Source organism: Balaenoptera ricei, chromosome 16 (assembly GCF_028023285.1).
Source record: "Balaenoptera ricei isolate mBalRic1 chromosome 16, mBalRic1.hap2, whole genome shotgun sequence".
NCBI classification, from domain to species: domain Eukaryota; kingdom Metazoa; phylum Chordata; class Mammalia; order Artiodactyla; family Balaenopteridae; genus Balaenoptera; species Balaenoptera ricei.
In genome coordinates, this window is record NC_082654.1 from 38,094,355 (window position 1) to 38,118,309 (window position 23,955).

At 39.3% G+C, this 23,955-nt stretch overlaps 1 protein-coding gene across 1 annotated transcript; it reads right to left on the minus strand.

Annotated features, from left to right (window-relative positions):
* Window positions 1-2,023: 2,023 nt before the first annotated feature.
* LIPM (lipase family member M) lies at window positions 2,024-22,208 on the minus strand. Its single transcript, XM_059900874.1, has 9 exons — window positions 22,062-22,208; window positions 18,410-18,527; window positions 10,936-11,134; window positions 9,968-10,077; window positions 8,907-9,043; window positions 8,626-8,772; window positions 7,245-7,316; window positions 5,917-5,988; window positions 2,024-2,269 (listed from the first exon to the last, which is right to left on the minus strand). Exons 1-9 carry the CDS (start codon window positions 22,206-22,208, stop codon window positions 2,024-2,026), a joined length of 1,248 nt encoding a protein of 415 aa, XP_059756857.1.
* Between the last annotated feature and the right edge of the window lie 1,747 nt (window positions 22,209-23,955).

The following is a 23,955-nucleotide window of genomic DNA, read 5'->3' on the forward strand; positions in this document are numbered from 1 at the left end:
CTACCGAAGCCTGAGTGCCTAGAGCCCGTGCTACGCAACAAGAGAAGCCTCCGCAGTGAGAAGCCTGCGCACTGCAAGGAAGAGTAGGCCCCGCTCGCCGCAGCTAGAGAAAGCCCGCGCACAGCAACAAAGACCCAATGCAGCGAAAAATAAATAAATTTATTAAAAAAATAAAAATGACTGAATTTTGCAAAGCAAGACTGAATCATGAATACTTTTAGACATGGACTAAGCCACACCGTGTGGTAACAAATATAGTCTAAGAATGAAAGATTTACCGTCCTTGAACAGCACAAAGGTCTAATAAAATTCAAATCCAGGAATATTTATTGAACTATGCACAGTGCCTTAAGGCACATATTTTGTGAGGGAAGTAGTTGTACATAGATATAGATTCTGAAGCCCTTAAACATCTCTTTCTAGATTATTTAAGATCCATTCACATTGAACTGAGTTATCAGGTGACCTTGAGGATTGAAAAAAAAAGCAAGTGAAACTTCACAAATCAGTATACCTTCAACACATTGCCAGTATACCTTCAATTTGGTGCCAGAGTTTCACAAAATTACCATGCCATGTAATTTATAACTGTTGTCTTTGAAACAGTGTGAAAATTGGACACTTTTCTAAAGAAATAAATCCAGATTTATAAATGAGTTGGGATGATTGTCTAATAGTACCTTTGTCAAGATCAAAGCATAATGTTTTATTATGCTCATGACATTTTAAAACTTTCTTCCCAGCGTTTAATTTTTTTTTTAATTTATTTATTTATTTTTGGCTGTGTTGGGTCTTCGTTTGTGTGCAAGGGCTTTCTCTAGTTGTGGCGAGCGGGGGCCACTCTTCATCGCGGTGCGCAGGCCTCTCACTATTGCGGCCTCTCTTGTTGCGGAGCACAGCCTCCAGAGGCGCAGGCTCAGTAGTTGTGGCTCACGGGCCTAATTGCTCCACGGCATGTGGGATCTTCCCAGACCAGGGCTCGAACCCGTGTCCCCTGCATTGACAGGCGGATTCTCAACCACTGCACCACCAGGGAAGCCCCCAGCGTTTAATTTTTGAAGGCAGAAACCTGGGCCAGACATTGGAAACCAGAAGGTCTCCTAGCCGCAAGCTGTAAACTCTCAAACAAGCTTGGACTAGAACTTAGGTACTGAAATACACGTGCATGCTTTACGCAATGCATAATGCATTTATTAGAAAACTCAGAATACCCTACAAAATTATCTTCTCTGACACTCAACTACAAAACTTGGCCTTTTCATCTCTACTTGTACATTGATTTTTCTTTTTCTTTTAAAAAAAAAAATTTTTTTTTAAAGTCTTTATTGAATTTGTTACAATATGCTTCTGATTTATGTTTCGGTTTCTTGGCCGCAAGGCATGTGGGATCTTAGCTCCCCGGCCAGGGAGTGAACCCGCACCCGCGGCATTGGAAGGCAAAGTCTTAACCACTGGACTGCCAGGGAAGTCCCTTCTTTTTGTTTTTTGGTTAAAGCAGCTTGGCTTCCTGAGGTAGCGTTACGTCTCTGTAGCAATAAGGTGAAAACGTCTAGCTTATTTTGTCAAATTCAACAACAATCCAGAGATTTAAGACCTCTGACCCCAATTTGTCTTTTTACTTTATTGTTCCAAAAATATGGCTCGTAGACAAAAAAATAAATGTTTTAAGGAAATGTACCTGAATGACATAAAGAATGTCTAGATAATTTCTAGCTGTCAGGTAAAACCTACCCTTCAAGATGGCAGAGCACATAATAGCACATGAAAAGTATGTTCACCCAATGAGTAATTTAATTAATTGAAAAAATTAAATGCCAGTTTTAGTGCCAAATGCAGAAAATCTGAAGGAATGTATACTGTATTTCTGCCTTCCCTTCTCCACTTCCCTTCTACTAATATGGTAGGTTTCCAGTGCTGGAAATCTTTGAAGTCCTCCATTCATGTACCCCGGCCCCATCTTTCATGAGATTTTTCCTAAGACTTGTCATTATCAGATGCTTCACAATCTGATACTGACAGTTCCCTAGGAAATGCTGGTCTCTTCCTGCTTCATCAGATGTATTATTTCATTGTACATACGGTGAGGAGCATCCAGACCCCAGATGAAATCCACGTGAGCCCATTCAGGAATGTTCTTATGATAGATGATGTTGGTCACCTCGGAGAGCAGTATTCTCACGTCTTCTGGATTTGAAAGCCAGTCCTGACCCCCAGTCCACATTGCTGTAGGGACTGTCATGTCTCTAACTTTGTACCTTACAGGAGCTGGCTAGAGAAAAGGAATAGTTTTTAACTGTAGGTAACATTTGGACTTCCAGACTCATAATTTACTTTTCTAATAAACACAGTAAATATGCCTTGTGTTGTAATGAAAGGTGCATGGGCACTAAAGCCATATAGAACTGCATTAAGAGTTTCTGCTCCAGCCCCTACTTGAAGGTAAAAAAATGACTTAGCCTCACTGAACCTCAGTTTCTTCATCTGCGAAATGGGGATATCTGAAATAATTTACTAGATTAAATGAGAAAACATCTCAACTGCCTAGCACTTTAGGCATTACATGTTCAATTCTTTTCCTTCCTATTAATAAATATTTAACACATAAAGTGCCTTTTAAAAGTTAACACTCTTATCTTTTTCAAAGATAATTTCACAAAGTTTCATGAGGCCAGATTTGAAGATACTCTACAGAGAAAGACAAGAGGATGGAACCTACTGAAAAGGACTTGGGTGTTCACAGGAGTTTTCTGTCCTAACAGAAAGCCCTTGGGGCACGCCCAGCTTGACTGTGTCTCCAGAAACATGGGGAAGTCAATGGCACTGGAACTCAGGGAGTTGGACCAAGAGGAGATAAAAATTAGATTCCGGGTCCAGTCCCGGAAGGTTATCTAGGATTCCTAATTCTTGAGAACTTCCCTATTCAAACAGATCTGCTAGATCAAGCTGGCTGACTGAGAGCCCTTGAGGTTAACCAACACTCAGAACTTTCAACAGACATGTCAAGGTCCGCTTCTCACTCAGAAAATCCACCCAGGAGCCGGGGTTCCAATCCCGGCAGTCCTTGTTTCTCTTTGTGGCTTTTAAGAATTTGAAGTTATAGCATCTGATACTGTGAGTTATAATAAGACATATGTATGTGGTCTTCATCCACATTTGTGGTACAGAGCTCCTAATAACCCTTGGAGTTTCCTAAGTGACAGGAGCCATAAAGGTGTGTTTTGTGACGTTAATGAGGTGATTTTTTGAACAGGATGGGGGCTGAGCTCCAGAAGTGGAGCCAAGCAAATGATTAGAGAGTTGGAAATTTCAGTCCCATTCATGACCTCTGGAGAGGGGAGATGGGCTGGAGATTGAGTTCAATCGCCAGTGGCCAGTGATTTAATCAATTGGACCTCTGTAAGGAAGCCTCCACAAAACCCCAAAAGGAGAGGGTTCAGAGCCTCCAGGTTGGAGAACATGTGAAAATGTGGGGAGAGTGGCCCCATGGAGAAGACATGGAAGCTCTGCTCCCCTTCCCTTGCTCAGTGCATCTCTTCTATCTGGCTGTTCCTGAGTTATATCCTTTTATAATAAACCAATAATCTAGTAAGTAAAGTGTTTCTCTGAGTTCTATGAGCCAATCTAGCAAATTAATCAAACCTCAGCCTGAGAAGGGGGTCATGGGAACCTCTGAATTATAGCCAGCAGGTCAGACACACAGGTGACAACCTGGGCTTGCAACTGGCATCCGAACTGGAGGATAGTCTTGTGGGACTGAGCCCTCAACCTGTGGAATCTGATGTTATCGCTGGGTAGACAGTGTCAGAATTGAGTTAAACTCTGTCACCCACCTGGTGTTGGAGCATTGTTTGTTCATGTGGAGAAACTCCCCTCCACACACGTATACTGGAATTTGGTGGTCAGACCTTTCTTTTATAGAGTCACTTAGATATGAAAGGTTGGAATATTCTATGGAGCCTGTAATATGTTTTTCTCATCTAACAGGTGAAAAGACTGAACTGAAAGTCAGGTCTGGCTCTAAGGCTCTGTGAGTCTATGACACCTTTTTGCATGTGTGTTTTCTCTTTCTTTCCATGACCATTTTCTGGCACCTGCTCTGCACAAGTCACATTCTCTCTAACTCATGACCTTAAATGTTGATAAATTAAATCTTATCTTGGAACTGGGATGCTTTCTCTAAAGATATATTTTAGGAAACAATGAAGAAGGATCTTAAAAATGTAGCTGGTACCTGTGATTGAGAGTTTGCTATTCAGAGGCACGACAGTGGTCTGTCCAATTTCCGAGACTTTTATATCTAGATATACAGAAGTATATCTACAGAAGTGGATGTTAAGTGTGATATGAGACTCTCAAAGATTAGCCTGCGTGTGTATTCTGCTCCCTCCAGCTTTATGTGTGTGGTCAATATTTGCTTACATTCTCACACAAGCTAACTAATAATCTTCAGTGAAGTTTTTATGCTTAGAAAAGTTTAATACTCATTTCTAATTCTCCATAACTTATTTTAAATTTTATTCCATAACATTGATTACACACACAGATTTTCTTGGGTAATATTTTTTTATATTTTTCACTTGCAAATTACAGATTCATTAAAAGTGTGACCAGGGAGAACTCTTACATGTTATCTAGTCCAATAATTTTTATTTTAAAGAGAAAGAAATTGAGGCCTGAAGAATCAAAGCAGCCTAGCCATGATCACACAAATCTGTAGTGCAGAGGCAAAGCTAATACAGTAATTCTCACTTGTCATTAATACTCTTTTTACTGTACCATGAACCAACCTCACCCCTGCCATCCTCATTTGTGGTTTTCTTCTGTTGTTGTTGTTGTTTTTAATCTTGAAAGATCCTCTAGCAGCCACCACGGACTACACCCTTCCCTTCACTAAGTCTACCCATCTTGCTCCTAAGAAGCCCCGTGCCTTGTTTATGGAGGCAGCCTCATCAAAAAAGTTCTCCTACTGCATTATAAAAGTGGTTCTCTTTAACCCTTGAAAGTCTCTTGGCTGGGCTTCCCTGGCATCTCATTAGCAGGGAATCCGCCTGCTAATGCAGGGGACACAGGTTCAAGCCCCGGTCTGGGAAGATCCCACATGCCGCGGAGCAACTAAGCCCGTGCACCACAACTACTGAGCCTGTGCTCTAGAGCCTGCGAGCCACAACTACTGAGCCCACGTGCCACAACTACTGAGCCCGTGCACCACAACTACTGAGCCTGCTCACCTAGAGCCCGTGCTCTGCAACAAGAGAAGCCACCGCAGTGAGAAGCCCACGCACCATAACAAAGAGTAGCCCCTGCTCATCTCAATTAGAGAAAGCCCTCGAGGAGCAACGAAGACCCAACACAGCCAAAAAAAAAAAAAAAAAAAGTCTCTTGGCTAAGCTTTGAACTTTTCCATTTTCAAATGGAGTTGAACCAGAACTAATTATTTTTACTTGAATTCTTTCTTTTTCATATTCTTTTCCATTGTATTCCCTGTGCTGTATAGTAGGACACATTGTTGTTTATCCATGCTATATATAATAGTTTGTATCTGCTAATCTCAAACTCCCAGTCTATCCCTCCCCCCATCCCCTTCCCACCTTGGCAACCACAAGTCTGTTCTCTATGTCTGTGAGTCTGTTTCATAGATAAGTCCATCTGTGTCATATTTTAGAGTCCACATATAAGTGACATCATATGGTGTTTGCCTTTCTCTTTCTGATGTACTTCACTTAGTATAATAATCTCTGTGTCCATCCATGATGCTGCAAATGGCATTATTTCATTATTTTTTATGCCTGAGTAGTATTCCATTCTACTTGAATTCTTGTATTTTACTCCCATTTCTAGAATAAACTGCCAGTATAACTTCCCTCTCACACATTTCAAAAGGGTATATTTTCAGCAGATGGTATTTGCTTTTGTTACCTGATTTCCTTTTTCCAGATTCTGGGTCTCACTGCCCCAGTCAAATGCCCGAAGTTCCCCAGAATTCACTGCCTAAAAGGAAATAAAAATTTACATGGCATTCAAATGTGTCATGGGATAACGGTGGGAGGAGGGGTGAAAATGTGCTACCAAGTCTGCAATTGTGAGGGAAGCAGAGAACAAAGGCTGAGGCTGCTCTACGGTTCAACTTTAGGATAATCTTCGGGAGAGTGTAAAGGCAAGAATAAGGTTCTTTCAGGGAGAAAAATGTGCTATAGAAATACTTGACCACCATATTATACAACTCTAAAAAGTGCTTCCCCATTGTAGTCTACGTAGGGGGATATGCTGCACAACTCTGTAGGCTACAATGGGAGAGCAACCCCTAGAGTTGTGCAACGTGGTGATTCTGGGAGAAGTTGACCAACATTTAATCCAGTGTAGAATTCTTCTTTGGTTTTGATTATAAAATCTCTCTCTCTCTCACACACATACTAAAACATAACAATGACATTTGAAGAAAAATTTGACTAGGTTCTAAGTTGTTAGAAAAACAGATAGGACCAATATTTAGGATTCATAGGTGTCATCATCACTATTAAAACTTTTTGCTCGAGTTAAAAGTCTCCCACTTTTTTTTAACAAAGTTGTATTTTTAGTAGGTAAGAATCTAAGGTTAGTGATGCTTAGCTCTCTGTCCTATGTACATTCTTCTTTCCACAACCAATCGGGGTCACTCTATAGTGTCATCTATAATAAGCAATATTAGGTTCAGTGTTTCATCACATGTGAAAGAATAATTAGCAGTCACATTGTCTTTGAACTAATTCTGAAGGAACCCACCACACAGCGCCTAGAGACAGTTCCTGTGACTGGTAATCAGGACATTCCCTCCTGTGACCTCAGGTGAAGTCTGCAGCACAAAGGACTCCTGTGAAAATCTCCTTGGGTAATTAGGTCCACATCTGCATTTTTATGACTACGTGACCACACTGTCTTGCTGGAAGAGCCGAAAGGAGAATGTGGAAACGTGATCTCCAGCCTCATCATTGAGATGGCTAGAGACTGAGAAAGGTCTCACTTGAACCATCTGAATTCACACTTCTAAGGTCCACTAAAGATGTCCTAGGGCCAATCCTTTCCTCCCATATCCTGAAAAGTTTCAGTGTTCTAGATCAAGCTCACAGTTGAAAAAGCGTTGACGGAATCACGAGTCATCTTGGAATAAATGTGAAATAACCCCTGGGCTGTCCAAAGGGCATCCTTTAACTATTCCAGACAAACTGCACAAAGACCCTTAACAAAGACTACAAATTCAGCATCCTTACCTGGCTCCAGTGCAGGATGTTTTGCACAGATGTTCCAGCAAGCGTGTGAGCGACATACACATTTGCTCGGCTCTGTAATAAAGCATGAGTAGTTAGTGGGACGTGGAAAAACTCACAAGATGTGCACCTTGTCAAGACCACATCTCCAGGCTATCAGACTAAGAAATGGGAACATCGTTAAAGTATCAGCAGTTATCTATGAAACAGGAATATACACATGCACATAAGTAAAAAAATGCCACTGAACGTATCCTATATTCTTCATCAGAGAAAAGCTTCTCATTAGACATCTTGACTTCATCTTTTGAAAAACTTTCCTAGGGTAATTAAAGATGAAGGCTCAGGAACTGGGCCTGTATTCAAATCTCACCTCTGCTATATAATTTTTAGGTGAAATTGGGAGCATTACTTAATCCACTAAATCTAATCTATAAAGTGGGAATATTGATAATACCTGTGTCATAGGGTTGTTACAGGGACTAACAACTTGGCATATAATAAAATGCTTACCAAAAGGTAGCTATTAATCGTATCATTAATTAAAAAAGGAAAACAATCCTCAGGAATTACAAACATGCTCTTCCAGCTGTTGGCAGATAGCCCGTTCGCTGTCTGGTGTCCTTGGGGTATTCTTCCATCTGCAGAGAGCTGCCCTGTCCAATGTCTCCTGATTACTGGTGTCGTCTGCATTAAATGACTAGTTGATATGGGGGTATAAAGACCCAGCCCTCTGATGCTAACTTGGGACAATTCTGAAGGGTCATCCCATTTTCACAGATCCCTAGAGGATCAACTGAGTTTCCCACTGGGACTGCATCACAGCTGGACTTTTTTTTTATCCACCAAATCCTGTTTCCTTCCCTTCTCTAGATGTTATCCCAAGGGCCTAACCCCAAATCATTCTGCACACAAATCTCCATCTCACAGTATGCTTCCTGGGGAACCCACTGTCACACTTACCAAGTCGTAGCTATGCCTTAGCCAAACCGAAACTCCCAGACAGCCTATCACAGGACTTAAGCTACAAACCGGAAGCACCCTAGTAGAAAGAAGAAGTGGGTGGCACATGGCAGTTTTCTCTTTTGACTTCTGGGTTCTAATCATATTTTTTTTGCGTCTGTTGATTCACTGTAGTAAAGCTGCTTTCAGACCTTTTCGATCTTTAATCTATGAAGTTAATGTGTAGTCACGCCCTTGTGTTAACCTTGACTCAGACCATGTTGAAGCGTTTTCTGCATATTATTATGATTTGAAGAAAACGGAGTTTCTTGGAGTATAGTTTCTCTAAGTCTTCCCTGGCATTAGCTCACCCTCAAGGAGTGAGACTAATAACTCTTCACTTTGCTTTGGGACACTGAGAATTTACTAGACTCCCACTTACCATGTTCATGTTGTTCGTGTTAAATCCTCCCAGGAGTAACATGACGTTGCTACAAATCTGATCAATAATCACCTGGCCGCAAAGGTAAATAACAAACTGTCTGAGAAATCTGGTCTGGTAGAGAAATTCTTTTTTACCAAACAATCCCTGTAAAAATATGAAATGGAATAGTCATTACATTACAGTCAAAAGAAGTGTCTCTAACGTAAAAGTGTATGTCTTAGCAAATGGGCTGGAAAACTCTTGTGCCTAGACAAGGAATTTTCTGAGGAGTCACACACCTTGATCATCACATCTGGCAGCAACAAAAATTTGGTCCCAGGGCTTTTTGCATGTTTAACAGTAGCTATGGGTGCTAAAGCAAAATACATTCTTATTTTCTGAGCCAGCTCTGGCATGGTGGAAAATGCAATAAAGCCTGCAATAGAGAAATATGTCAGCATGGATATTGAATATCCTAGAACTAATAAAGTGCTTATTTTACTTTTATCAAGATATTTCAGCAATTACACGTGACTGTGTTTTAACTCTCTTGTGAAATTATAAGCTCCTTGACAGGGAAAAACAACAGCAGCGACAACTGCTCTGTGTTCCCTCTGACATTTAGATACTTGTTGCCCAGTACTAGGTTCTCAGTGAATTATTAAATTAAATTATTGAGTCCAGTAACATGGACTTTGAGAGGTAACTATATGTTAGACACTTTGCAGGAGACTTTCATGGTTCTTGTTTAATTCTCAGATTCTTGGGGGTATTTTTAATAAATCTTTACAGTGAGAGAAAGCGAGAGTTAAGGAAATTGTCTTGTTTATTGATAAGAAGCATGTTCTGTAACATAATGGGTGTTGAGATAGCAGAGTTTTGCTTGTTCTCCTGGATCTCTAACTTTTCTGGAACCCAAATTGGAACATAATCTAGTAGACAAGTTGTCTAGTGAACTGGAGTCCAACTCTTATTTCTGCCATAGACCAGGTACGGGACACCGGTTAAGTCTAGGTGTAGGTTTCTATACCTGTAAAGTAGAGACTAATTCTCCCAATCACAAAGGGACAATCTCTTTGGAGCCTTTGGGAGGAAAAGACTATCATATACAGCCAGGGCATGGTCACTATATTTGAAATACTATGGGTCTATTTCAAAAGAGCCTGTATACTCTCTGTTTAAGCTGATATTTGCAGGTTGTGGAGGAGAAGGGTGGGCAGAGAGAAACTAGAATTCCGTGGCCCTGAAGCAGATAAGGCCAGATCAGAGAGAAGTGTGCGATGCCTGATCCCAGGCCTGGCTGTGCGTCATTTGCTCACATTTCTTCTGAGTATACAAACCCGATTTTTTTGGAACCTACCCATGGTGGTACCCTGTGAATAGCCGATATAATAGATCTTTTCCTGGCCCGTTTTCTGCAAAATAAAGTTTATGACTGCCGGAAGGTCAAACCTAGCCATCTCATCGTAACTACAAGGGGAAAAGACAAAGTTATATGAAAAATTATAATCAGAACAAACAAAAGCAGCCCCCATGGTTTACAAATAACGCCTTGAATTGTTGACCCCATCAGCTTATTACTGTGCCCCTTACAACACTCAGAATGGACTTGCTTCAAACCTGTGATGCATGGGTGCCTCTGGGGTCACAGGCTGTTAGCAAACTGCTGTTTTCTCTCGATATTATCATAGAGAAATAACCAGCTTAATGAACATTTAGTGAGCACAAGTTCCACCTGCTGGTGGAGGTGTCCTCTTATCCTATTAGCAGAACAGCACAGGGCCATTCAGATTCTTTATATGAAAAGTATTAAAGTTGCTGCAGGGGCCTTTCGCTGGTGAAATGGATAAAGAGAAAGTTGAATATCAGTAGGTAATTTAAATAAAAACACTAAAAAACTTTTGTAAGAGTGTGAGAGATGCGTTAATCAAATTGATGGTCCCTAAGGCTTATTAGTTCCCCGTATATTTTTAATACTGCCTGGCCTCATCTCCTTCTGGGGGTACTAGTCCTTGTCATCACTCAGGGAAGAGTTAGTCCCAGGATATTCATCTGAAAGGAGAGGAACCTACACTTCTCCCATTCCGGTCTCAATCACCTAACACCAACCACCATTCTCATCCCATTCACCAGACTAACCTTCTACTTGGGGAACCCAATTTACATAATCCAAAGAATCACTAGTCAGTTAAGCCAATTGGGAGATATTATGTTGAGATATTGATGAGCCAACCAAAGTAAATTATCTACATACCAGAAGCCATAATGCTTTACCCAGTTCTCCCAAAGCCATCCGTGTCCACCTCCACTCTCAAGATTTTCATATACCTGAAAGCCCAGAACTCATCTTGGTCTATGGAGAGGGTCTTGTGTTTCTGAGACCAGGTGTTTCCCCTGCTGTTCCCCAGCCACACATCAAAACCCGCATCTGCCAGAATGAAGCCCAGGCTGTTGTTGGGCAGGTTGGAAATCCAGTTGCTAGCATCTCCAAGCAGGCCATGCTGCAGTAACACCACAGGCCTGGGACCTACAAAGAAGTGAACTTCATCAGCGTGAAATATTCTGCACCTTTCTCGTTATCCCTTAATGTGCAAAAGATTTCAAGTTAGACAAACCTGTGTTCAAATCTTGATTCAGCTGCTTGCTAGCTTGATTATCTTGGCCAGTTACTTAACCTTTCTGTGCCTTGATCGCCTCGTGAAAAAAATAGTATTTTTGTTATGATTAAATAAAATAGTACACAAGAAGCAGATGGCACAACGTATGGACACCAAGGGGGAAAGCGGGGGTGGGAGTGGTGGTGGTGGTCGTGGTGGGATGAATTGGGAGATTAGGATTGACGTATATACACTAACATGTGTAAGATAGATAAGTAATAAGAACCTGCTGTATAAAGAATAATAAAATTCAAAAAAAAAAGAAGCAGATGGCACAATGCCTGGCACAGAGAAAGAATCAATAAAGTTTGGCCTCTGTTGTTGCTTTTGTGTAGTTATTATTATTACTAGACTTGTCTGGGATCAGAGAAAATTGGACGTGCCCCAGGAGGTAGTATAGTATAATGATTAAGATAATTATATATAATAATCATAGCTACTATATATTAATAAAAAGAAATTGTTATTATATATTAATATATTATTTATATATTATAGAATTATACATGAATATATGTGTATATATTAATGTTATACTATAAATAATGTATACTATATAACATTTCTATTAACATAAAATTAATATACAATATAAAATTAATATATAATATATAGTATTATAGAGTATATATAATTATTGACATACTGTTAATATACACACATATATACATACTTATAAAAATACATATATACACAAATATATTTAATATATTATATATTTGCTATATTAATAATAAATAAACATATATTATATATAATTATTAATATTGCCATATATACACGTATATGTGTATATATGTGTGTATATATATTACCACATATATACATATATGTGTATATATATTAATATTACCATATATACATATATATGTGTGTGTGTATACATATATATATGTATGTGTGTGTATATATATATATATATATATATATGTATGTATGTAATGGTTTGATGATTATGGGCCCTCATGTGAAAAGGACCCACAAGCCAACCTGACAAAATAAAAGTTTAAAAAGTCTTTTTTTAAAAAAAAATTATTTATTTTATTTATTTTGTTTTTGGCTGTGTTGAGTTTTCGTTGCCGCAGGCGGGCTTTCTCTAGTTGCAGCGAGTGGGGCCTACTCTTCGTTGCGGTGCGCAGGCTTCAAACTGTGGTGGCTTCTCTTGTTGCAGAGCATGGGCTCTAGGCGCGAGGGCTTCAGTAGTTGTGGCGCATGGGCTTAGTTGCTCCGCCGCATGTGGGATCTTCCAGGACCAGGGCTCAAACCCATGTCCCCTGCATTGGCAGGCGGATTCTTAACCACTGCGCCACCAGGCAAGTACCTAAAAAGTCTTTTGTCACAAGCTTATAGACATCTTTCAGTTGTTTTCAGGATGAATTTCACTGGCCCTCTTTTTTTTTTTAACATCTTTACTGGAGTAAAATTGCTTTACAATGTTGTGTTAGTTCCTGTTGTATAACAGAGTGAATCAGCTATACGTATACATATATCCCCATATCCCCTCCCTCTTGCATCTCCCTCTCACCCTCCCTATCCCACCCTTCTAGGTGGTCACAAAGCACCAAGCTGATCTCCCTGTGCTATGTGGCTGCTTCCCACTAGCTATCCGTTTTACATTTGGTAGTGTATATATGTCAATGCCACTCTCTCACTTCATCCCAGCTTACCCTGGCCCCTCCCCGTGTCCTCAAGTCCATTCTCTACATCTGTGTCTTTGTTCCTGTCCTGCACCTAGGTTCTTCAGAACCATTTTTTTTTCATTCCATATATATGTGTTAGCATACGGTATTTGTTTTTCTCTTTCTGACTTACTTCACTCTGTATGACAGTCTCTAGGTCCATCCACCTCACTACATATAACTCAAGTTCATTTCTTTTTACAGCTGAGTAATATTCCATTGTATGTACGTGCCGCATCTTCTTTATCCATTCATCTGTTGATGGACACTTAGGTTGCTTCCATGTCTTGGCTATTGTAAATAGTGCTGCAATGAACACTGTGGTACATGACTCTTTTTGAATTATGGTTTCCTCAGGGTATATGTCCAGTAGTGGGATTGCTGGGTCGTATGGTAGTTCTATTTTTAGCTTTTTAAGGAACCTCCATATGGTTCTCCATAGTGGCTGTATCAATTTACATTCCCACCAACAGTGCAAGAGGGTTCCCTTTTCTCTACACCCTCTCCATCATTTATTGTTTGTAGATTTTTTGATGATGGCCATTCTGACCTGTGTGAGGTGATACCTCATTGTAGTTTTGATTTGCATTTCTCTAATGATTAGTGATGTTGAGCATCTTTTCATGTATTTGTTGGCCATCCGTATGTCTTCTTTGGAGAAATGTCTATTTAGGTCTTCTGCCCATTTTTGGGTTGGGTTGTTTGTTTTTTGGTATGGAGCTGCATGAGCTGCTTGTATATTTTGGAGATTAATCCTTTGTCAGTTGCTTCATTTGCAAATATTTTCTCCCATTCTGAGGGTTGTCTTTTCGTCTTCTTTATGGTTTCCTTTGCTGTGCAAAAGCTTTTAAGTTTCATTAGGTCCCATTTGTTTATTTTTGTTTTTATTTCCATTTCTCTAGGAGCTGGGTCAAAAAAGATCTTGCTGTGATTTATGTCATAGAGTGTTCTGCCTATGTTTTCCTCTAAGAGTTTGATAGTGTCTGGCCTTACATTTAGGTCTTCAATCCATTTTGAGTTTATTTTTGTGTATGGTGTTAAGGAGTGTTCTAATTTCATTCTTTTACATGTAGCTCTCCAGTTTTTCCAGCACCACTTACTGAAGTGGCTGACTTTTCTCCATTGTATATTCTTGCCCCCTTTATCAAAGATAAGGTGACCATATGTACGTGGGTTTTTCTCTGGGCTTTCTATCCTGTTCCACTGATCTGTATTTCTGTTTTTGTACCAGTACCATACTGTCTTGATTACTGTAGCTTCGCAGTATGGTCTGAAGTCAGGGAGCCTGATTCCTCCACCTCTGTTTTTCTTTCTCGATTGCTTTGGCTATTCGGGGTCTTTTGTGTTTCCATACAAATTGTGAAATTTTTTGTTCTAGTTCTGTGAAAAATGCCAGTGGTAGTTTGATAGGGATTGCATTGAATCTGTAGATTGCTTTGGGTAGTAGAGTCATTTTCACAATGTTGATTCTTCCAATCCAAGAACATGGTATATCTCTCCATCTATTTGTATCATCTTTAATTTCTTTCATCAGTGTCCTATAATTTTCTGCATACAGGTCTTTTGTCTCCTTAGGTAGGTTTATTCCTAGATATTTTATTCTTTTTGTTGCAATGGTAAACGGGAGTGTTTTCTTAATTTCACTTTCAGATTTTTCATCATTAGTGTATAGGAATGCAAGAGATTTCTCTGCATTAATTTTGTATCCTGCTACTTTACCAAATTCATTGATTAGGTCTAGGAGTTTTCTGGTAGAGTCTTTAGGATTCTCTATGTATAGTATCATGTCATCTGCAAACAGTGACAGCTTTACTTCTTCTTTTCCGGTTTGGATTCCCTTTATTTCTTTTTATTCTCTGATTGCTGTGGCTAAAACTTCCAAAACTATGTTGAATAATAGCGGTGAGAGTGGGCAGCCATGTCTTGTTCCTGATCTTAGTGGAAAGGGTTTCAGTTTTTCACCACTGAGAATGATGTTGGCTGTGGGTTTGTCAGATATGGCCTTTATTATGTTGAGGTAAGCTCCCTCTATGCCTACTTTCTGGAGAGTTTTTATCATAAATGGGTATTGAATTTTGTCAAAAGCTTTTTCTGCATTTATTGAGATGATCATATGGTTTTTATCCTTCATTTTGTTAATATGGTGTGTCACATTGATTGATTTGCATATATTGAAGAATCCTTGCATTCCTGGGATAAACCCCACTTGATCATGATGTATGATCCTTTTAATGTGCTGTTGGATTCTGTTTGCTAGTATTTTGCTGAGGATTTTTGCATCTATGTTCGTCAGTGATATTGGCATGTAGAAAGCTGGAGTAGCAACTCCCATATCAGATGAAATAGACTTTAAAATAAAGACTATTACAAGAGACAAAGAAGGACACTACCTAATGATCAAGGGATGAATCCAAGAAGAAGATATAGCAATTGTAAATATTTATGCACCCAACATAGGAGCACCTCAATACATAAGGCAAATGCTAACAGCCATAAAAGGGGAATCTACAGTAAAACAATCATAGTAAGAGACTTTAACACCTCACTTTCACCAATGGACAGATCATCCAAAATGAAAATAAATAAGGAAACACAAGCTTTAAATGACAGATTAAACAAGATGGACTTAATTGATATTTATAGTACATTCCATCCCAAAATGACAGAATACACTTTCTTCTTAAGTGCTCATGGAACATTCTCCAGGATAGATCATATCTTGGGTCACAAATCAAGCCTTGGTAAATTTAAGAAAATTGAAATCGTATCAAGCATCTTTTCCAACCACAATGCTATGAGAGTAGATATCAATTACAGGAAAAAAACTGTAAAAATGCAAACACATGGAGGCTAAAAAATATGCTACTAAATAACCAAGAGATCACTGAAGAAATCAAAGAGGAAATCAAAAAATACCTAGAAACAGATGACAATGGAAACACAAGGACCCAAAACCTATGGAATGTAGCAAAAGCAGTTCTAAGAGGGAAGTTTATAGCAATACAATCCTACCTCAAGAAACAAGAAAAATCTCAAATAAACAACCTAACCTTATACCTAAAGCAATTAGAGAAAGAAGAGCAAAAAAAAAAAAAAAAAAAAAAACCAAGTTAGCAGAAGAAAAGAAATCATAAAGATCAGATCAGAAAGAAATGAAAAAGAAATGAAGGAAATGATAGCAAAGATCAATAAAACTAAAAGCTGGTTCTTTGAGAAGATAAACAAAATTGATAAACCATTAGCCAGACTCATCATGAAAAAAAGGGAGAAGACTCAAATCAACAGAATTAGAAATGAAAAAGGAGAAGTAACAACCGACACTGCAGAAATACAAAGGATCATGAGAGATTACTACAAGCAACTATATGCCACTAAAATTGACAACCTGGAAGAAATGGACAAATTCTTAGAAAAGAACAACCTTCCAAGACTGAACCAGGAAGAAATAGAAAATATGAACAGAACAATCACAAGCACTGAAATTGAAATTGTGATTAAAAATCTTCCAACAAACAAAAGCCCAGGACCAGATGGCTTCACAGGCCACTTCTATCAAACATTTAGAGAAGAGCTAACACCCATCCTTCTCAAACTCTTCCAAAATATAGCAGAGGGAGGAACACTCCCACACTCATTCTACGAGGCCACTATCACCCTGATACCAAAACCAGACGAAGATGTCACAAAAAAAGAAAACATTGGCCCTCTTTTTGAAGAGATGGTTAGAAATCTTTTTTTCCTTCATGGCTGGGAGATTTCTTCCTTAAAGAGGCCAACGGGAGCTGCAAGAACAACATCAGACACTAGAGGGGAGTATTCTGCACCGACTGGACCTTAAAGGCTGATACCTTGAACTCCAATCGCCTGGGCAATGAGTGAACAGTCTAAATAAACAGGACGTGAGAAAACAGAACTCCATCCATGAATAGGTGCTACAGGTGACCCCTAAGCTTATGAACTGCCACAGTCTCCCGATTTGTGGAGCTTAGTGAAAAAGTTCTCTCTGTGTCTCCAGGCTATACATTTATTTATATAAAATTCATTCATTCATTCCACATATACTTATTGGCACCTGCCATGTGCTTGGCACTCTTTTAGGTACTTTTTATAGCCTTGAACAAAATCGATAAATTTTCTGTGCCTGCTGAGTTTACATTCTTGTTGGGAGAGACAGATAATAAACAAACAAGCAAATATCTATCATATCAGTGGTGCTATAAGGAAAATTAAGCAGGATTAGGGGCTAAATCTCAGTAGCTGGCAAGGGCTTGCAATTTTGAATAGGGTGGTCGAAGGAAGAATGGGAAAGAGAAGGCCTGAAAGAGGGGCCAAGGCAAACTGCATGGATATCTGATGAAACAGTGGTCCAGAAGGAGAACTGCAACTTCAAAGGCACTGAGATAAGGGCATGCTGGACATATATAAGGCACGGCTGTTCAGCTGGTGTAAAAAAAGCTGGTTTTCAAAAAGCTGCACAAATATAAATTGGAATAAAACAGAACCCTGCAGCTTCTTTATACCAAAGCCCAATAACATTCCCCCAGCAATTTCTGGTCCTAGATAAGAGCATGGGCTACACTGGCAGACAAATCTTAATATGAGTGCAGATTTTGCAGCATACTAGCAAGGACTAGCAAAGACTCTCTGGGCAAGTTACTTAACTTCTGTGAGTGGCACTTTCTCAGGATTATTGTGAAACTTATATGAGACTAACACAAATAAAGCACTTAGCATTGTACCTGGCATACAGAAAGAACACAATAAGGAATTACATTATCTGTACGCATGACAGATAATGTAGTTGCTGCTATAAACATAGAGCTAGAGTATTAAAAGGAATAGAGCCAAACAGAGATGAAGGATGGGCAATAGTGTACTATTACACTTTAATAGTAATGAAGGTGAATTTCTTAAAAGCCAACAATAGCCAAAAATCCCATACAGAAAAAAAAGGGATTATATGGAAACACATACCAAAAATTTTAAATGTACACATAGTGCCCAATTTTTTAAAAGACTTTAGTGAAAAACTGGGCAATGTCTTAAATATTTAAAGGGCTGTCTGGATGGGGAATATAGAGTGTGCTAGGGTGGGGGTCAGATGCCATGGCAGAGTTTGCATTCTTCATGAGCAAAGGTTGACGTCGTCTGCTTAAGAGATCATCAGTGGATATTCTAGAATATCTATATAGGAGGGGATTGGGGAATGAATTAAGTACTAGAAGGGATCAAGAAATGAACTTTACTTGAAGGTGTTTTTTGAAAAGCAAACACTATGTTTATTTGAGATAATTGGGGATGGGGCAGTGGTGATGGGGATTGTGAGGTAGCTGAAGGCATCTTTTGGCTGGAACAATGGGTCCAGTCTGTACCAAGAGCCCAGACTCCCTCTACACACTCACATCACAAGGAAGTGTTTAATGTAGGAAGGACTGCTATGTTGGGGTAACATAGGGTGAACCATACCTGTCTTCTTAAGTTGCACTAGGCCCTGAGGAATCCTGTTAACAGAAAGAATATACCCATCTTCTGTTGGGACTTCATACTCCTCACAGGGATAACCTTTATGTTGGATGATTTCACTCTATGGAAAAAACACAATTTTTTTTTGAGTTCAGTTCTGTATGGTTATGTTCTCAATGATTATAAGGTAAAAAGTAGATTCCTTGATGCTGGAAGAGATAGACAAGAAATTCCTTGCTTTTCACTAGCTAATTATGTTATCGTAAAAAAAATTAGCAAACCCTCTCCAGTGCTCATTTTCTTTATCTTTAATGTGGAGATCGAACTAGAAGGGTAGTTCTTAAAGTGTGGGCTCTAGACCAAGAGCATAGCATCACTTGGGCACTTGGTAGCAATAGCAAATGATCAGTCTCCACTCAAACCTATTGAATTGGGAACTCTGGGGCTGGGGCCCAGCAATTTGTGTCTTAACAAGTTCCTTAGAAAATTCTGATGCACTCTAATATTTGAGACCCACTGGAAAAGAACACTGATTCCAAAACCTGGGTGTGTGTCAGAAACATCTGGGACACTTCAACATAAATATTCCTGGGCCCACTTTGGGTTAGGGATCAGGGAATTCCAATGCAGCCAGTGGGGCAGGACAGCTTATGAGAACCCCTGGTCCATGTATTCCCTAAAGTTCTTTTCAGCTTTAAAACCAGACTCAAGAGCAGTACAGTCGTTCCTCAGTATCTGCGAGGAACTGGTTCCAAGACACCCCATAGATACCAATATCTGAGGATGGTCAAGTCCCTTACATAAAATGGGGTAGTATGTCAGTCCTCCGTATTGGCGAGTTCCGCATTCACGGATATGGAGGGCTGACTGTAGTTCTTAACACTTTTAGGTTAAGGATCCCTCAGTGAATTTGAGGAAAATATAAAAATGGATATACACATGGACACATCATATACTTTCAGGGGTTTCAGATTTCCTCTTCCCTATATATGGACTCCTGGTTAAGGACCCCTACTCAATACAGTTGTTACATATAGAAACTCTTTGTAAAATATAAAGCTGCTGCAATCTCCTCAGTATCCTCAGTTTCTGCCTACTGTAGTTAATTAGAGAAGGAGGGAATTATTTCTCTTAGCTGCTGCTTTTATTTATTTATTTTTTTTATAAATTTATTTATTTTATTATTTTTATTTTTGGCTGTGTTGGGTCTTCGTTTCTGTGCGAGGGCTTTCTCTAGTTGTGGCGAGCGGGGGCCACTCTTCATTGCGGTGCGCAGGCCTCTCACTGTCGTGGCCTCTCTTGTTGCAGAGCACAGGCTCCAGACGCGCAGGCTCAGTAATTGTGGCTCACGGGCCCAGTTGCTCCGCGGCATGTGGGATCTTCCCAGACCAGGGCTCGAACCCATGTCCCCTGCATTGGCAGGCAGATTCTCAACCACTGTACCACCAGGGAAGCCCTTAGCTGCTGCTTTTAAAGGAACAAGAGAGGAGAAAGCTAAATGCCCAGTGTAGTATATAAGACAAAAGGGCATAATAGTTAAGAGAAAGGCCCTGGGGTCCCACTGTTTGAGTTTTTAAATCCTGGCTCTCACACTAATGCATAAACTAACTGTGTGATCTTAGGAAATTTAGTTAACTTGCCCCTATTCCTCAGTTTATTCGTCTGTAAATTAGGTATACCAGTGGTTTATACTCCTTGGGATTATTGCAAAGAATGTAAAAAGATAATGCACATATGAGACTAACAAGATTGGCTGGCACATAGTAGGGACTCAATGAGCATTAGCTACTACTATAATTAAAAATCACCCCTGTCCTCCCTTTCAAGTAATTCGTATTCATCTTTCAGAATTCAGGTTAAGAAACCTTTCTTCAGAAAAACTTTCCTAAATTCCCTAAGTCCCCCTATTTTATGTTTTCTTCTTTGATTTCTCTTCTCTTGTGATTAGTTTTGAGTGATTAGGAATTGAGTGTCTGTCTTCTCTGCTGGATTGTAAACTCCATGAAGTCAGGGCGCTTAGATCTCTCTGTAACCTCAGTGCATAACACAGTATCGGGGCCTCATAGGTGCTCAACTAACACTAGCTAGAAAAATACCTGAATGAGGACAGTTGTATACCAAAATACAGGATAAATTATATCCATATAAATTAGTACTCAGAGTCAAACCCATTCAGACTCTGAAGCACTTTTTATTCTACTTCATTTAATTTATATGGGAGATTACAAGAATTTTCTATCTTACTTTGCCTCTCCATGCATGACTGCTAAATAGCAGAGTCCAATTCACTGGATTTTAGTCTTAGGGCTCCTGAAGCCCAAACAGTGTGTAGGTGCTGGCCACACCCAGTGGGTGAGGCCCAGGGAGATTGGCTTTACCTACAACTAAAGAGATCCCCTTCACTTAACGACCTAGAGGAATTTGTATGGGAGCTTCTCAGGGCCAGAAGGATGGCCCTTAAGGATCTACACCAATTTGCTAACTATCTGGACAAACCATCAAAAGACAGTCAATAGTTGGAATGGTCAAAAGAAACCTGATATTTGGCATTCATGTAGATTCAGAATATTTCTATAGCTTGTCAGAGTTTTAGAATTCATTCAAGGAGGTTTCTGTAAAAAAGGTCTTAAATCTGTATAAAAGCATGTTAAATCTATGATAAATGTATGGAGCATGAACATTACACACAATCACCTCACTCAACTGGAGGTAGCCTCTCCTTCCCTGGGAGGGTTTATTGCATAGTTGTCACAATTATGAGCTTTGTGTTCTGGCAGGCCTGGATTTAAATTCTAGCTCTACCACCTACCAGGGGTGTGGCCTGATTTGAGTTGTTTAACCTCTTTAATCTCAGTTCCTTGACTGGAAAAATGAGGATGGCCCTATCTATGGCATAGGGCTGTGAAGATAAAATCAAAAGCTTTTTCTGACCTATTGAGATGATCAAAAACAAAAAAGAGATAAAATCAAACAGTATCTCTACAGCTTTCATCACAATGTCTGCTATGGGATAAGTATTACTATATGGTGGACATTGTTAAAATTCAACTAAGAATGTGAAAGTAAGCCAAAAAGTATTCTCTGAGATACCTAGAAATTTCACTTCATTCATGAAGTTTACTCATAGGAGGACCTGTCTAGCATTCATAGGGGTCCTTTTATTTCTAATCCACAGAGTTACCAGCTCAAACTAGGATTAAATAGATTGGGCGGCACAGGGTGTTACTAGAAGTGGCTGTCTTGAGAGTATGAGAGGAGGTCTAACATCTTTCTAATACTGGAAAAGGTAGAAAAAGAACAGAAAGCACAGACAGTGTGGAAATAATCATGGGTCTGAGCTTGACCCAAGATACTGCAATGATTTAACTGCTCCTGGAATGAACCTAAGAATTCAAGAAAAAGTTAAACTGTGTTTGAAGCTCAAAGGGATTAAGTCATTTGCCTAAGTTTATTGAAATTGTTGAAGAGGAACCCATGTTTACCCACACCCAACTTAGTGTTCTTTCCAGTACAATATGTTAATTTACAACTATGCTCTACTAGCAGAAATCACCACCACATGTAAATATAATATATAATGCAGATAATACACAGAGACAAACAATAACATGTAAGGTACTTTGTTTCCCCCCAAATATGGAAAATCCCAACTTACAATATTCATGAATGCCTCTGGGTCCACAGCTTTCGTTGGCATATGTCCTGAATTCACATTTCTCTGGAACAAATGTGCCATCAGAATCAGAAGACACATCTCGTTTCTGTGTGAAACAATCCACTCTCTTGACAAGATTTTTGACATGGTCCAACATCTGCATTTATCTGTTCTTGGTAATATAACAACTGATTCTAAAGTCAGAAGAATCTGTAGGTTTAAAAACTCTTTCATATATTTTCCAGCTGTAATTTCTTCTCCAAATTCTGAAGCAACTTAAACAAGCCTGGTTGACAGGAACAAAAGAATATAGAGTAGAATGGAAACAACATCCAGGATGTCCCAATACTATCTGGCTCCTCCCACTCTCACACAACTTGGTGTGTAGAAAGAACTTTCTTTGATGCAACCTGGAGTTATGTGATATGATACAACTCATAAAATCCCTGTTCATCATCAGGTAATATGGACCATAGGAAGCATCATTTTCTTTTTTTCCTAGTTCTTTAAAAAAAAAGTTTTTTTATTGGAGTATAGTTGATTTACCATGTGGTGTCAGTTTCAGGTGTTCAGCAAAGTGAATCTGTTATACATATACATATATCCACTCTTTTTTAGATTCTTTTCCCATATAGGCCATTATGGAGTATTGAGTAGAGTTCCCTGTGCTATACAGTAGGTCCTTATTAATTATCTATTTTATATATAGTAGTGTGTATACGTCAATCCCAATCTTCCAATTTATCTTCCCCCTTTACCCTCTGGTAACCATAAATTTATTTTCTACACCTGTAGAAAATTGTAACTCTATTTCTGTTTTGTAAATAGGTACAAATATCATATGATATTGCTTATATGTGGGATCTGAAAAAAAGGTTACAAATGAACTTTTTCCTAGTTCTTATCTATCTTTTATAGGTAGAAAGGTATGAAGTCTGTAGAAAACTTTATTTCCCTTTAGAGTCACAGTCTGGGGCTTCAACGATCATTGTCCTTCGGTTGAAGGTCAATGTAGTGATAAGCATTTTTACTTATCAAGAATGTCAAAAAATTTTAGGACATTTTCTATTTTTAGTTATGGGCAAGAACATTGATTGGAAGAAAATGAATCTTCCATGTTTAGGCCATTTCTAGGTAGCTCAACTAAATAGACATGAAAAGTTTTATTTGGGTTTGTAATCACTAGTTAATTGCTGAGAGATTCCTTTGATGGATACCTGGTCATTAAATCATCTGCAATAACTAAAAGGAGTTGCAGCCTAGCTATTTTCATGAACTAAATGCCCCAGTTCAATCAACTATGTGGCCATGTGAGCAATTCCTTAGCCTACTAATATTTAAGCAGGCCAGGAGAATAGTTATTGTCATTTTAAGTAAAGAATGTGTTAGAATTTAAGAAAAAATGCTATTTAAAGTAAAATATTTCTTTACTTTTACATCAGCTCTTCAGAACTGAGCTACCAGCAGCCACACTAATTGAGAGGCTTTTGGAATGTGGGTTGGTGAAGGAGGGGAAGCCAGAACAGGAATGGTGAGTCTGTGTGTAGACAGCTGCCCACACTCTCAGCCTCACCCACTCTGGGCCGCCTGCATAGGTGTCATGAGGTGAGTTTGCAGCTCTTTTCTGGAGCAGTCTCAACATTCCCACCACTAGTGATCTCATGTGTGCTACGGAGTAGCGATCTGACCTACTTTAGGAGGGCAGAGGGAGCATTTGCCCAACACTTGGCAGAGCCCCAGGTCCTCAGCACCCACTGAGCTCACTCCGAACTTATGCAAAATAAAATTTTGGAAAAGAACTTGGACTCCCAATATTGACATTTTAGGATTTTAAAATGTTAATCAGCCAGACATATACCCACTACTATATATAAAATAGGTAAATATCAAGGAC

Coding starts and splice junctions, on each gene's coding strand:
- LIPM (XM_059900874.1), bottom strand. CDS start 22,208: ATGTCAAAAATCTTGTCAAGAGAGTGGATTGTTTCACACAGAAACGAG. Junction 5,989..7,244: donor ACATCCTGCACTGGAGCCAG/GTAAGGATGCTG, acceptor ATTTCCTTTTAG/GCAGTGAATTCTGGGGAACT. Junction 2,270..5,916: donor ATCTGGAAAAAGGAAATCAG/GTAACAAAAGCA, acceptor CCTTTTCTCTAG/CCAGCTCCTGTAAGGTACAA.